The sequence below is a fragment of the Drosophila innubila genome (genome assembly GCF_004354385.1).
Source record: "Drosophila innubila isolate TH190305 chromosome 2L unlocalized genomic scaffold, UK_Dinn_1.0 4_B_2L, whole genome shotgun sequence".
Lineage (NCBI taxonomy): Eukaryota > Metazoa > Arthropoda > Insecta > Diptera > Drosophilidae > Drosophila > Drosophila innubila.
In genome coordinates, this window is record NW_022995372.1 from 959,007 (window position 1) to 972,903 (window position 13,897).

The window sequence follows — 13,897 nt, forward strand, 5'->3', positions numbered from 1 at the left end:
AAATTGTGTGTTCTATAATACAACAGAGGGGCTGGCCTTTGAAGCCAGTGATAAACCCCAGCTACCTAATCCTAACTATGCGAAATTTCAAAAGTGAATTACATAACCTTGCAGCGAGCTTTTAAGTCATTTATATGCACTAACGAAAAAATATATTGCACTTCAAGTTCATTAATGTTTTTTTATATTATATTAAATTACGTGTAAAACAAATATAAAAAAAAATAGATGCGATTTCTAGTACGGATTTTAGATGAAGTTAAAATTTAAACTGGTTCGTAGTTCCTTAGCTATTTTTGAGCTACTTCTGCAAGTTTATGGGAGCTTCGGTAGTGTCCGAAGTGGAATTTGGTTTTGTGGCTTATTCATTGGCTGTACACAAGTTCGATTAGCTCTTGAAAATATCCTGGCCGGGCTGCGGCGAAGAGGCGCCTCCGTTGCCATTGCCCGCACCTGCCGCACTGCCCTCCGCGTTGAGGCGCTTCAACATCGCATTGCGGTGCAGCCAATAGGGCGGCGGATCGGGAGGTTGTCCTGGCAGTAGGGTTTTCGCCTTGAGGGTGGATGTTTGGGGCTTCGGGCTGTGCGAGGCGGTTGCCGCGCTGTACATCACAGGATCGGCTAGTTGGGCAGCCGACTGGCCAATTGCCACACGGAGTGGCGTCTCCTTTTTGCGTATGGTATCGCAGGTCTCCTTCATCTTACACAGCTGATCCTGCAGATTGCGATACTCCTCGAGGAAGCGTTCCAGCTGCGCTGCATGGTAGTCATAGGCTGCCACCGAGGAGTTGGCCGCTCCCGCCGCCCGTGTCGCCAGTGCCGAGAAGTCGAGCAGCGGCGTCGCAGCGCTGCTCAGGGAGCGTTGATGCTGCACGGGGGAGGAGGGCAGACTGGGCTTGTGTCCCAGGTGATGTGTATGCAGTCCGCCCTTGTGGACACCACTCTGCACCAGATTCAAGAAGCTATTGGCCCGTTGTCCTCCGCCCGTGTAGGTTGTGGTGCTGGCGTAGTTCGCATAGCTCGACTCCGCCGAGTAGCGTCTTCCCAGTCCCATGGCTTCGTTCAGGAAACTTCCATCCCCCAGCGTGCTGCTTCCATACTTGCTGGAGTTGTCCGCCAACAACGGCGACTGACTGTCCGACGAGTTCCGGAAATACTTTCCACTGTGCTTCAGCTTCCTGGGCAGTGTGCAAAGTCCTCCATTCGCTGTGGGCGCCGCTCCTGGCGGATAGGCGTGGCCGGCTTGTGACTGCGACTGAGCCTGGGCCACAGCATACTTGGCAATGTCCAGCAGATCCGGATAGTTGCTGTCGAAGAGATCGTGCTCCTGGCCATCGCCATTGCTGCTGCAGAAGACGGAGGTAGCCATCTCATCCGCCGCATGATTCCCATAGTGGCTGTAGGGCGTCGTGCTTGTGGACTGAGCTGCTCCCACTGGTTGACTGTGTGGCGATGTGATCTTAGTGGTTGCTATGGGCGTGGTTTTCCAGGTGGTTGCGTAGCCAGCCAGACGAGCAGCGGCATCCACTTGACTTGAGATGGAACTAGAAGCGGAGTCGGTGCTAGAAAGAGAGGAAAGCATAGCGAACATTATAGAAAGGCGGTTCAAAGAGACAGGAACAGGGGAGAGAAGGAGGAAAGCTTCGATTTATACTAACAAACTATCCAATACACCTATTATTTGTATGCCTTTAATAACTTTAATCTCAATTACATGTATTTTTTCTTTGTTTCTTCTTAGCTCCACTAAAAACAGTGCACTGATTGAAAAGTCCCATTCTTTATAAAACTCGTAGTTATTTCTGTCTAGAACGTTATTGAGGTAGCTTCCGTTTCTTCTTCCTCTGGTCATGTCTATTACACAGCATAGATATTCATTATATTGCACATGAGTAGTACTTGGAATAGTGTAGCCCCACCAAAGGCATAAGAGGCGCCAATCAACGAGGATGCCCAAAAATAAAACACTCATACGCCGCGTGTGGCAGGCAACGCATATTTCGCGCATCATTAGCACGCGCCCTGCTCAAAGGAAGAAGGAAAGCAGTAGGGTGGAGGAAGGAGGTGTCAGCACTTGAGCGGAAAGTGGAAAGTGTCAAGTGTTGCCCATAATACGATGGACGAGCGACGCACGACGGATGCATCCGGGCGGGGCAAGCACTCGAGCATGACAGCTCTTTGACGGGGCAAGCTGCATCAGGACAATTGCCACTCGAAGTAACGAACCGCACGGAACAAAAGCAACGACATGTGTGGGAAGCGAGAGATGAGACAAAAGAGTAGGGTGGGTGGGGTTGGTAGGGTCGGTAGGGCTGGTAGGGATGTCAACTTACCCGCCGATGTCAATCAGACGTGGTATGTGCAGATCCGTTTCCTCCACTGAATTATTCGCAGCGGATGCGGAAATGGCATTGGAGCCCTTGCGCTGTGGCAACTGTTGTGGCAACTGTTGTTGTTGCGGCTGTAGCTGCTGTTGCTGCAGTGACTCGTCCTCATCATCGTCGCAGTGCGTCGACACATGCAGGTAGTCGCCATTGCGTCGATTGCCATTGCCAGCACTTGGATTTACAATCGCCGCTTCGTTTCCTTGTCCGTGTCCGTGTCCGTGCCCCACCGCATCGTTGTCGCTGAGGGGCAGGGGCGTGTGGGCGGCCCGCAGATAGCCCTGCTCCTCGGCATCCTGAAAGAGACCAGCACCGGTGGCACTGCCGCCACCGCAACTCGCACCACCGCCCAAATCGGGACGCACTCGTGCCGTCATTTCAATCTTCTCGTAGCTCTCGCTGCGTCGCACCGGCGGCACCGAGTTCCACAAACGCAGCTTGCGGCGCCTCCGCAGCGAGCAGAAGCAGATGGCCGCAAAGGACGAGCCGACCACAAAGAGGAGCGCGGCGAGGACGCCGAGCAGCACGATGCGCACACCGAGAGGCGCCTCCGGGGGGCGACGCGAGACCGCGAGCGTCACACTGGCCTCCACTTTGCCCGCCTTGTTCTCGGCGGCACACGTGTAAATGCCCGCATCCTGCATGTCCGCCGTGAGGATGGTCAGATTGGAGGCGTTCCTCAGCATGTTGACCACATACGTTTTGCGGCCCTGTGTGGCAGCTGCCGTGCGCGGCTCGTCGACATCCTCGCCCGCCCCCGCGGCACTCAGGTTCGCGATGAGGCGATTCTTGAGCAGCCAACGGACCGCCGGCTGTGGCACGCCCTCGACATAGCAGCTCATGGTCACATTGCGTCCTTCGACACCATGGGCGGTCGTATCGGTTGCCACAATTTGTGGCACACACGCAAAGTCATCCACATCCAGTTTGTCCCAGGCACGTCCCGTTAGCCGCGCCGGCGATTCGCATGTGGGCGGAATGCCACTGGGAATATTCTGTAGCAACATCCAGGCACGCAACGGTCTCAAGGAGCAGCTGCAGTTCCAGGCATTGCCTGCCAGCTCAAGGCCATGCAGCGAGGCCAGCGATGTGATGGTGCCCGACCTGACCTCGCTCAGCCGATTCCCATCCAGCTTCAGCCATTCCAGCGTGCTCTCCAGTCCGGCAAAGGCTCGCACTGCCACGCTGGAGAGGCGACAGTCGCTGAGCTCGAGACGCACCAGTTGGGGCACATGGGCGAAGGCGTCGTCCGGCACACGACTGATGGGATTACCGGTGAGTCGCAGCTCCCGCAGCTCCGAGACGTGGTGGAGCGCGAGGGAGGGAATCGCGGCGAGTTGATTGTGACTCAGGTCCAACTCCACGAGATTGATGAGCTTCCGGAAGGCGTGACGTTCAATGAGACGCAGTCGACACCTGGCCAGATAAACCTTTTGCAGGTTGAGCAACTGAGCCGAGGCGAAGCTGTCATCGGGTATGGCCTGTATATCGTTGCCACTTAGGTCCAGCAGTTGGGTGCCCGCGTCGAGGGGCTCGGGTATATGTGTGAGGTTGGCGTTAAGGCACAACACGGACTCCTTGCCGCTCTTCCACTTGCACTCGCACACCGATGGACACTCGGCCCGCAGCTGACTGAGGCAGCAAAGCAGCCATAGCAGTTGACCCAGCGGTATCGGCGGATGCAGTCGCCTTTGTGGTCTCTGCCTCCTCTTGCTTCTTCGTCTTCTTCGTCGCCTCTCCTCTTTTCGTCGCACCTTCGTGGACAGCGTTCGCTCCTGGGCGCTATTATCTCTGGCTATGTCGTGGGGCCGTGATCGCGATCGATCCTCCTCCAGTGTCGCTGTCGCTGCTGCCATCGCATACTAGGAAACTGAACGCAACTTCTAAACCGAAACGGGATACCGCTCAGCTGATGTTGCCGCCTGTGAATAAAATAAAAGATACCAAAAATTTGCATTATAATTTGGTCTCCATTTTGAAATTGCATCAATCTTAAACTTCAAATTGTCATAACTTTGTCTTAACCGATTTCAGTTTGCATCAAAATTGGAAAATTGTTTTTTTACCAATCACCAATTTCTATTTTTTCCATGCCTAACGCCTTGACCATTTCCTCCTTACCTTGACAACTTGACTCATTATTATAAACTTTAAGTTGTCATAACTTTGTCAAAACTCAACCGATTTACTTGCCGGTTTTCAATTTCTTAATTATTTAACTTTATTTTTTCATTCTGCATCAAAATTGGACAATTGTTTTTTTTTTTACCAATCACTATCTATTTTTTCCATGCCTAACGCCTTTAGCTACATTATCAAATTGTCATAACTTTGTCAAATCTTAGCCAATTTCCGAGCGGATTATCAGATTTTTCATTATTTAATCTCAAATTGGGTTCTGCATCAAAATTGGAAAATTGATCTTCCCTTCACTGTCCATTTGATTTTTAAAAGCTATTTGTAAATGAAAAAACTTAACTTTTCATAAGTCAATTTTTAGACTTTGAATGTAAAGATAAATTTATTTAACCAAATTTCGACCAAGTGCGAGCTTCTCTTAAATTGAAAAAAGCTCAGACCCAGTTTAGCATATTAAATTCCTTTAAAACTTAGCCTATTGAAACGAGCTGACCTATATTATTTCTCTGGCATTCTTGGCAACAATTGACCCCCCCTCTTGTTTGTTATGCCCCTGATGCGAGCTGTGTAATGCAGCTGCCATAAACTTGGAGCTTGTGACATTTTAATAAGCCCTCCGTTCACGGTGTACTTCCATCATAACTGTCACTTGGTGCAGCGGCATTAAGTCATAACAACACCAGGCCAAAGAGGCACAAACGAGACCCATTCCCGTCTTATAGACGTCTATGTAGTGGCAGTCGCTCATAATTTGTTACCCTCTCAAAACTGTGAGCTCACTCGGGTTTTTATCGTGCGGCCCGCGGCTTTTATTTGACTTGTCTGGCAACCCTGCTATTCTCTTCTCCCCTGCTCTTTCTAGCTGTGGCTTGTGTTTGCGGCATGTTGCAATTATGGACGAGCATGCAAGTAAAGTAAGCAAGGCAAAAGTAAAGCAAAGCCAAACACTGCGAGGCACTGAGCCCCATTGCCGGTTAATATATAAAATTTGTATGCAGCCAACGGGGCGTATGCACAACATAACAACATATTAACATTTCCGCTTTAATATTTGAAACGCAAGGCAAAAGCCTGTGAAAGACTCTCAGCACTTATGATATAAAATACCCTCTGAAAACTCTTAGCTTATTTATATTATTCCAGCCCAAGTCTTGTTAGTTTTCTTACATCACGTAATGAGGGAAAGAAAAATAAGCTTAATTGGCAGATAAATTAAATATGGTTAAGGAAGAGAAACAGCAGAGTACAGCAGAGTGATATTTTTTTGGAAAATAGCGAAGAATTATAAAATCTTGTTTAAATAATATTCCAATTTTTATTTGTATGTACATTTTAATAAAGTCAAATGCTCCGTTTATAAATCTTATCGATTTATGCTAAATAAAAGATTCTGTTTGCATAGAGCATAAGCGACAGGGTTGTAGCTGCCTCTTCCCTTGAGCTACTTAATTATAACGATATGGGAACATTTAATATATATATATTGTGCGCAACTAAAATGAAAACAGCACGAGAGAGGGATAATTTCCGTATTTGTTCCTTAATTTGTAGTGAGGTGGCAAGTTTGCCAACTTTTGTTGGGGCTGGCAATCCTGTTGAGCGCTTTGTGGCCGTTGTGACCGTTGTGACTGCTAATGGCAGCAGTTGGGCTGCCAAAAGAGTTGCAACAAACAAAAACAAGAGAAACAACAAATATTTTAAAGCGGTTATGCAGTTATCCGTAAAACGGATTCGAAACAAAACCGGAAGCCGCAAAGCAAACAAACGCTTTGCAAAAACCGCGACAAGTCAGCAGTGGAGAGGGGTAGGGGGAGAGGGAGAGAAAATGGCGACTAATGCAAGTGTGTGTGTGTGTGTGTGTGTGAGTGAGGGTCAATACACTGGACGGTGACGTCGCCAGCGCATAAAATGAAGTTTTTGCATGTTGCTAAAATACTCAGCCGCATTTTTTTGCGCCACAGACAACAAACAATAGTTGAGCGTGCCATAGACAGACAGAGAAAGAGGAGGGGGAGAGCGAATGCTAGAGAGAGAGGGAAAGAAATAAAGAGAGGGGCTACAATGGAGCACATGTGTGCAGCTTTGTTGTCGTTGCTTCGACCGTTTATCATATGAGCATGACGACACCGTAAAGTGTGCAACATGCAACATGCACCACACTCAGAAAAATAAGATATGCTAAAATTCCATAAGTATATAACACATTTATGGATGCAATCGATCTTAAATTTAAAATTCTGACTGAATATTTCTATAATTTTAACCACACTTTTTCATAATTTTTAAGGCCATGCCAAACATAAAACCAGTTAGTAGGTTTAGTTGAGGTATCTCGAACTTTAGCAGACTTTGAAATAATTCCAAGACCTACTTGAAATGTAATTTTTGTGTTCAGTTTTGGAAATTCCGAACTTTCGCGGGTGTCACAGGCTTCACAGGGTATCAATCCAAGTTTCCCTTAAATACCAAATTGTTTTCTGCGCTCACATCCAAATTGAAGTATTCAACGAATTTAGTCAAAAAACAACCGACTTCTTTGCTCTTTCCGAGTCAGTTTACTTAAAAAATTCAACTTTATCTGTGTGGGATACTGTACTAGTGTTTCGAAAGCGTTTTTTAGTTGGTTAGTTAGTTTAGCTAGCTAGTTTTGCTATAGTGTTTATTTAAATATTGCCTGTGCAAACTTGATTATATTTTTTTCTGAGTGCAACATGACCCATGCAAATGTGACTGTGAATGTGACTGTGAATGCTTTTGTTGTGGCCTTTGTTGCTGTTGCATTTACTGCAGACACTAATCCTATTTATGTTGCATTGCAGCGAGGTTAATAATTTTATTTACCAACTGTCAGTGGCACGTTCCATTCAGTTGCCGTTGCAGTTGCCGTTGCAGTTGCAGTTGCTGCTTAAGCTGCTTCTGAATATGACACACGATACGTGCCTCGTGTTCGAGTAACTTTTTTGTATTCACTGTTACGCTTAATGATTTACTCGAGGCAATGGCCTCACAGTCTTGCCACAGTATAAAGATTTGACAGCCAGACAGACAGTCAGACTGTCATATAGTCGACAACTGAGCCTAGTGAATTTCATATTAATATTTTTGCCCATTTGAGCATACTTTAAGATAAATGCGTTCATACTTCTTATAACTTCTGCAAAATGTGATTTCATTTAATGTCAACGCTGCCTTCAAGCACAAAACAACCAAAATAAATAGATACTTAGGCGTGCTAATGAATATATAAAGTCTACGACTATAGAAATTCCCTGGCCTTAATTTATCAACTGTCAAACTTTAATATTAAAAAATTATTTATAATGAACTTTTAAAATCAAAGAAGTTTTTTTCTGCCTAACCAAGTGTCATTTTTATATAATTCATTTAAATTGTAAAATAAAGTGAACCACTTCTTTGGGTTTAAATATTTTTATTACATATACGAACAAATTTTATTGTGACTGCCAAATATTTTTAATGCCCATATACCCCGCTTAATCGATAGTTATAGGGCATTGAAAGTATTAAGTGACAGCTGCCAAATGTTTGCTGACTTTGCTTTGGCAGCTCAGTGATTTCTGGCACACATTCTCACACACTCTCTATCTCAGTCTCCGACTTTTCTCTTGCTTTCGCTTGCTAGCAGATTTTTCTAGTCCTACTTTAATGTAAAAATAATGTCCTTTCAGGCCGCATTGATTGCAAATAAATTACACACATTTGGCAGCAAAAACTGAGATGAAAACGGAGACGGAGACTTGAGATGTAGACTGGGACTGAGTCGGGAACTTGAGACGGAGATGGAGACTGGGACAGTCAGATTAAGTGCTCGAAGAGTCGATGTTGACTTCATAAAGTTGAACAGGAACAGCAAAAATTAAAGAAAGCACAACATAGAAAAGCAGATGAAGAACAAAAGCAACAATAAATGCTAGCAAAAATGGCAACGCCATTAATTTCACTTTGGCGCCGACGCCGTTAAAACTTTAATTAGAAAATCTTGGCAGAGATTTTGTGTAATTTTCTTTTGATGCTGCTGTTGCTGCTCAGCCACTGATAATGAAGTTCCTTTCCGTTTCGTTCCTTTTTCTTGTACTTTTCTTGTTTTTACGTTCACACTTCCGGCTTCATTATGCGCAAATTATTTTAACTGCACTTTTGCCTCCCCGCCCTTGCCTATTTCCTCCCTCCTCCTCCCTCTTTATTCGCTTTGCTTTAAGGGCTGAGTAAATATTTTCAGTAGCTTCAGCCGCATCTGAGACTTTGATAGTGAATTCCCTTGGCCCAGGTCCTTAGCGAAAAGTAATCTTCCCCTACCGGAGACCACAGTCCCCTCTCTACCCCACTTATCCACTGTTCACTGTCATTATTCATTTTTGTGTGTATTTCTTTTATGCTGTGTAACCTTTGCCGCATTGTTTCTAGCCGCTGCCGCAGCTGTAAAGCAATTTTCGTAAGCATAATAGACTTTCCCAGCGAAAAGGGCAAAAAAAAAGAGAGAAAACTGTAAAGAAAACAAACAAAATGCCATAAAAATGACAGGGGCTGAAATGGGAGAGGGGAAGAACGCGAGAGAAATACAAAACAAAAATGAAACAGCAGCTAAGCGTTATTTCTCAAGGGGCACAAAACCCGAGGATTATGTCGAGGGCTTAGCTGACTTTGCGCTGCCTCTCCCTCACTCCCTCACTCCCTGTCTCACACTCTCCCTCTCATTCTCTTCTAAATTGTGGTCAAACTAGGCTCAGTCTTATGACTCTGGCTATTTGCCCATTGCATATTGTTTGTCCTGCATCCTTGCAGCGTTCACTTTTCACTTTTTCACCTTTTTTTTTTTTTTCAACCCCTTCGCTCTCATTTCTGAAGTGCGTACTTCAGTTCCTGTTGTTGTTTCGCCTTTGTCAACAATTCTATTGCCATTTGTTGTTGATTTTTGCTGCCTGGGATTGAGTGGAGCCAGCGGCAAATTGTGATTAATGTTAAACGTTGCGTATACGTAATCAGCATACAGTCAGAAATGTAGAAAGCAACGCTCTCTTAAACGAATCTTTAACAATTCCGTGAATTGGCAATTTTCCTTCTCCATGCTCCATAATTGATGAGGTATTGTGGCTACCTGGCAAAATATTTATAGCTTAAGCGGGTCAATTCAATCGATAATCATTTTGAATTCAATGTTTTGAACAAGTTGTTATTGCGCACGACATTTGCTGATTATAATAAATCACTGGAGTAGCATTTGCAACGCCAAAGGTTGAGTATAAAAATCTGAGTGTAAATATGCGTAAAATAACTTTAATAAAAAAATATTATTTATTCAAAATAAATATATTCGTATTACAGGTGATTTCAATCTTAAGCTTCATAATTTAACTGTTCATTTTTATTATTTAGTTCTTATATTTTATTTGACGCATAATTTTTTTTTTTTGTCGACTAGTCGAATAAACAAATAATGGTATTTAATGTATTGTCTAAAATTGTGACAAAGTTTTGTCATTCGATTGGCTATTAAAATAACGTTTATCTTTTGGCCAGTGTTGAAGAAACACATAAAAATAATACTTAAGTGCTGCTCAATATTCAGCTAGATTGACGAATAAATTAAACAGCCCAATACGGAGTGGGTGTACACTGTACGGTGAGTGTGTGTATCTTATTGAGCTATAAATGTAGAAATAAAAGTAAAATTATAACATCCATCGAAGAAGGCATAGACTACCTTTGGCTAAATGTCCCCCTCTCTCCGCTCTCTTTTCTCTTCGCTCTTCATTGGAGTTTTATCCTGCCCTCAATAACCAATAATACCAAAGCTAATAAAAGTAAACAACCAGACAACACAAAGGCGATTCAACCACATACACAAAATGCTTTTCGATGCCCGCATAAACAGTTAATACACACAGACACACAGTTAGGAATATTCGCATACGTTTACAATTTCTAAGCATAAATATCAAAATACAGTGGGTACTTCAATTTTACGACAAGACCGACAAGGACGTTGAGAACCTGCCTCGTCTCTTTTTTATTTTTTTTAAGGCGAATGACAAACGTGTTCAATTGCCGCAATAAAACTTCCTGATAAAAGCACAATATTAAACTAGCCCAAAAGATGTGAATAGAATATGGCTATACTCGTGTGTATACATGAGTGTGTGAGAGTGAGTCTTTGCCAGCTATCGCAATAAAATGTCAGGCCACAAAAATAAAAATAAAAAAAAAGACAGTTAAGGAGGCGTAACCTTAGAAGTAGATAAGCAAATGCCGCAAGGAATTCCCAGAGGTGAGAGTACTCATTGTGAGTTCAAGTATGATTACGAGTATGAGTAGTTGTAACACAAAGGACAAAACAATCGCATTCTGATTAAATCATAAGCACACTTTAGTCTCAAATCGCTTATCAAATTTCCATTAATTTTTTTATGTTTATTTTTGATCTTTCAGAGATTTTAATATGTTAACTATTAAGTTTATATTCTATCTTAGTACTCTTAAATACTTTTCGATAATCATTAAAGTAACTGAATCATAAAACATGAAAAATCATTTCAAATGTCCAAAATTATGTTGAAATTAAATTTTTCATTGCAAGTCTTTTTGGTATTTTACGAATTTGATTAGGTTATTATTTATATAATTATTAAATTTACAAATGCATAACAGCAATTCTTAATGACATGCTAATGATATTTTATTATTAAATTGAAATATATGTCAATAAAATTAATCAACACTTATTATGATAATTATGTCGTATTTATTTATTTCTGCTTACAAAAAGCTTAATAAATTTAATTTAATTTTAATTATATTTATTTCAGGAATTTCTAAATTTCAATTTGACATTTCAGTTCGACAGCAAGGCCAATAAAGTGAACTGAAGTCCTTATTTATTTAGAGCATTCGTTTGTCTGTGTTAATTGCAGTTGCTGTGTATTCAATTGATTATTAATTCAGATATTGATTGAGTTATTTTCGATTGATGAATACACAATGGTATTTCACTTTCTCACTTTCTTGCTCTCTCGTTTTCTCTCTGCCAATTTGTTTTTGGCAATGCCAGATGCAAACGCCAATCAAAACAAATGAAAACAACGCATCGCATCAGTTTATTTATTTGTCGAGTATTTTGGACATAAAAACTTTTTGTTGGCCAAAACTTTTGCACTCGATATCAGAGAGAAGAGAGTGATAGAGAGAGAGAGAGAGAGGGGAACAACCATCACTTAGATGGTGTGACAGTTATTGATTATTTAGCCAAAGTTCTGACCATGTTCTCATGCTCATCCTCATCCTGGGGAAATCAACAAAATTGGATCGCGTTCCGTTGGCCAGGTCAAGTCAGCTGCTAATTGCTCAGGTGCAACTGCAACTTTAATGCCAAAATCCAAGCACTAAAAGGATTTCAGATGAGCTGCAAAAGTGGCTAAAAACTAAACGAAGCTGAAGCTTTAAGGCAGCCGGAAATTTGATCTGCTTATACATAATGCCTGGCAGCATTTCCTCCAGCAATCTCGACGAGCTATAAAATTCCATTTGACGTCAACATTTTGTTGCATTTACCAAGTCGGCTTGTGGGCGTGGCATGCGCCCAACTAAATGCATTTCCCTGTATGCCAAGGATTTAGCAAGTTTCGTTGCGCGTTGAAAGCTCAATAATAATATAATAGATTTTCGTCTCGCGATTCTTTGACTCGATTTGCACTTGAATCGCAAAAGAGTTTCCCAGAGGAGGAAAAGAAGAATGCATTTTATGACAATGGCTCCTTTTTACGGTTGATTGACTCCTCCCTCGTCGAAATTCCAATGCCAATTTTATTCATTTTATTCCATTTCTGTGTTGCTGCCGTACAAATATTTGCAATATGCAAAGTTACACAAAGTATTTGTAAAAATGAAACAAATGGCAAATCAAATGTGATTCTGAAATTTGCCGAATATTAAATATGCTTGCAAATACTTTATAAATATCTATAAGATTACGAACAACATGTGAGAAAAACAATAGAAAGTACAATTCTTTGCAACGGTCATTAAAAACTTTTCAAGTCTGAAAAGAAAGATCTGCCAGTTGAATTCAGTTTAATTTTATTAAGTGTTGCAATTAATACTTTAATGCTTTGGCTAGTGACAAAACGTTTTTCTCCAATGCCATAATAATAAAATTTTATAATTTTATAATTTAGAAAATCTTTAATTTTATAATTTCTCTCTGATAGAAAAGAAACTCTATAACAAAGGGAATATTAAATGTCTTGTTAGCTACAAAACTAAGGCCAAATCCTGTTGAAATGGTTTTAAAAATATTAATTTCTAATTAATCTGCCTATTTTGTTTTTCTCGATTGCACAAAATTATTTCTTTACTGTAAATATTTACAGGATTTATGTAATTTGTGCTTTGCGACAAAATTCCAAAGCAAAATTGGAAAATCTTGTAGAAATCTTGTAAAGACAACGGCATCTAAAAAGTCAACAGGAGCTGATTGCATTTCCTTAGCTCACCTGGCAGCTGTTTTCAATTTCCCTTCGTCTATCTCCCCTCCTATCTCCTTTGTCCTATTCGCCTTTCTCCCCCTTACGCCTCGTCTTTGGCGTATTTAAGGAGACAATATTGCTGCTGGCATTGAAAGCAGACGTTGACTTTTCCAATTGCAACAGAGCTCCAAAGCACTCGATGCAACATTGCTCCAGGTTCCAGTTCTCTCTGTGGAGCCTCCCTTTACCTTAGTTTGATTGCAACTCATAGTGGCAGCTATGTGTGTGTTTGTGTATTTTTGTGTGTGTGTGTGTGTGTGTGTGCCTAAAAATCTCGATCTGATTCCTTTTTCATTTACACTTGTCCTGCGCTCACCTTGTTGTCCTCTTTTCAGTTCAATGACAATAATCAGCGAGGTGAAAGGCTTTCTTTGTTTATTAGCGCTGTGCTGATGAAACATTTTCAAAAGTAACATTTTCCAATTTTCATGCGGAATGTCATTTTGATCATTATTTGGCCTCTACTTTTATTTTGCATCAAAATATTATTTATTTAGAAAATTCGATTTTTTACCCCTATCACTGTCTATTTCATCAGGACTTATTCTTTACGTGCCCCATGAATCATGCTCAAAATCTTCAAAATCTCATAACTTTGCCAAAACTTGATTGTTTTCAGGCGGAATATCATTTTGCTCTTTGTTTATCGTATTCTTTGATTCTGCATCAAAATATTTTCGATTTGTAACATTCCATGTTTTTCCCCTATCACTGTCTATTTCATTCGGACTTTCCCTTGACTTGCCCCTAGACCGATACTTAAAAACTTCCAAATCTCATAACTTTGCCAAAAGTTGATCGATTTTTATGCGGAATATCATTTTGACCATTATT

The 13,897-nt window shown here is 41.9% G+C and overlaps 1 protein-coding gene across 1 annotated transcript; it reads right to left on the reverse strand.

The window, feature by feature from the left end:
• Positions 1–236: 236 nt before the first annotated feature.
• On the reverse strand, positions 237–4,281 carry LOC117781367. The gene is made up of 3 exons (XM_034618115.1): positions 4,119–4,281; positions 2,334–4,082; positions 237–1,562 (listed from the first exon to the last, which is right to left on the reverse strand). Exons 1-3 carry the CDS (start codon positions 4,238–4,240, stop codon positions 389–391), a joined length of 3,045 nt encoding a protein of 1,014 aa, XP_034474006.1. The 5' UTR covers positions 4,241–4,281; the 3' UTR covers positions 237–388.
• Between the last annotated feature and the right edge of the window lie 9,616 nt (positions 4,282–13,897).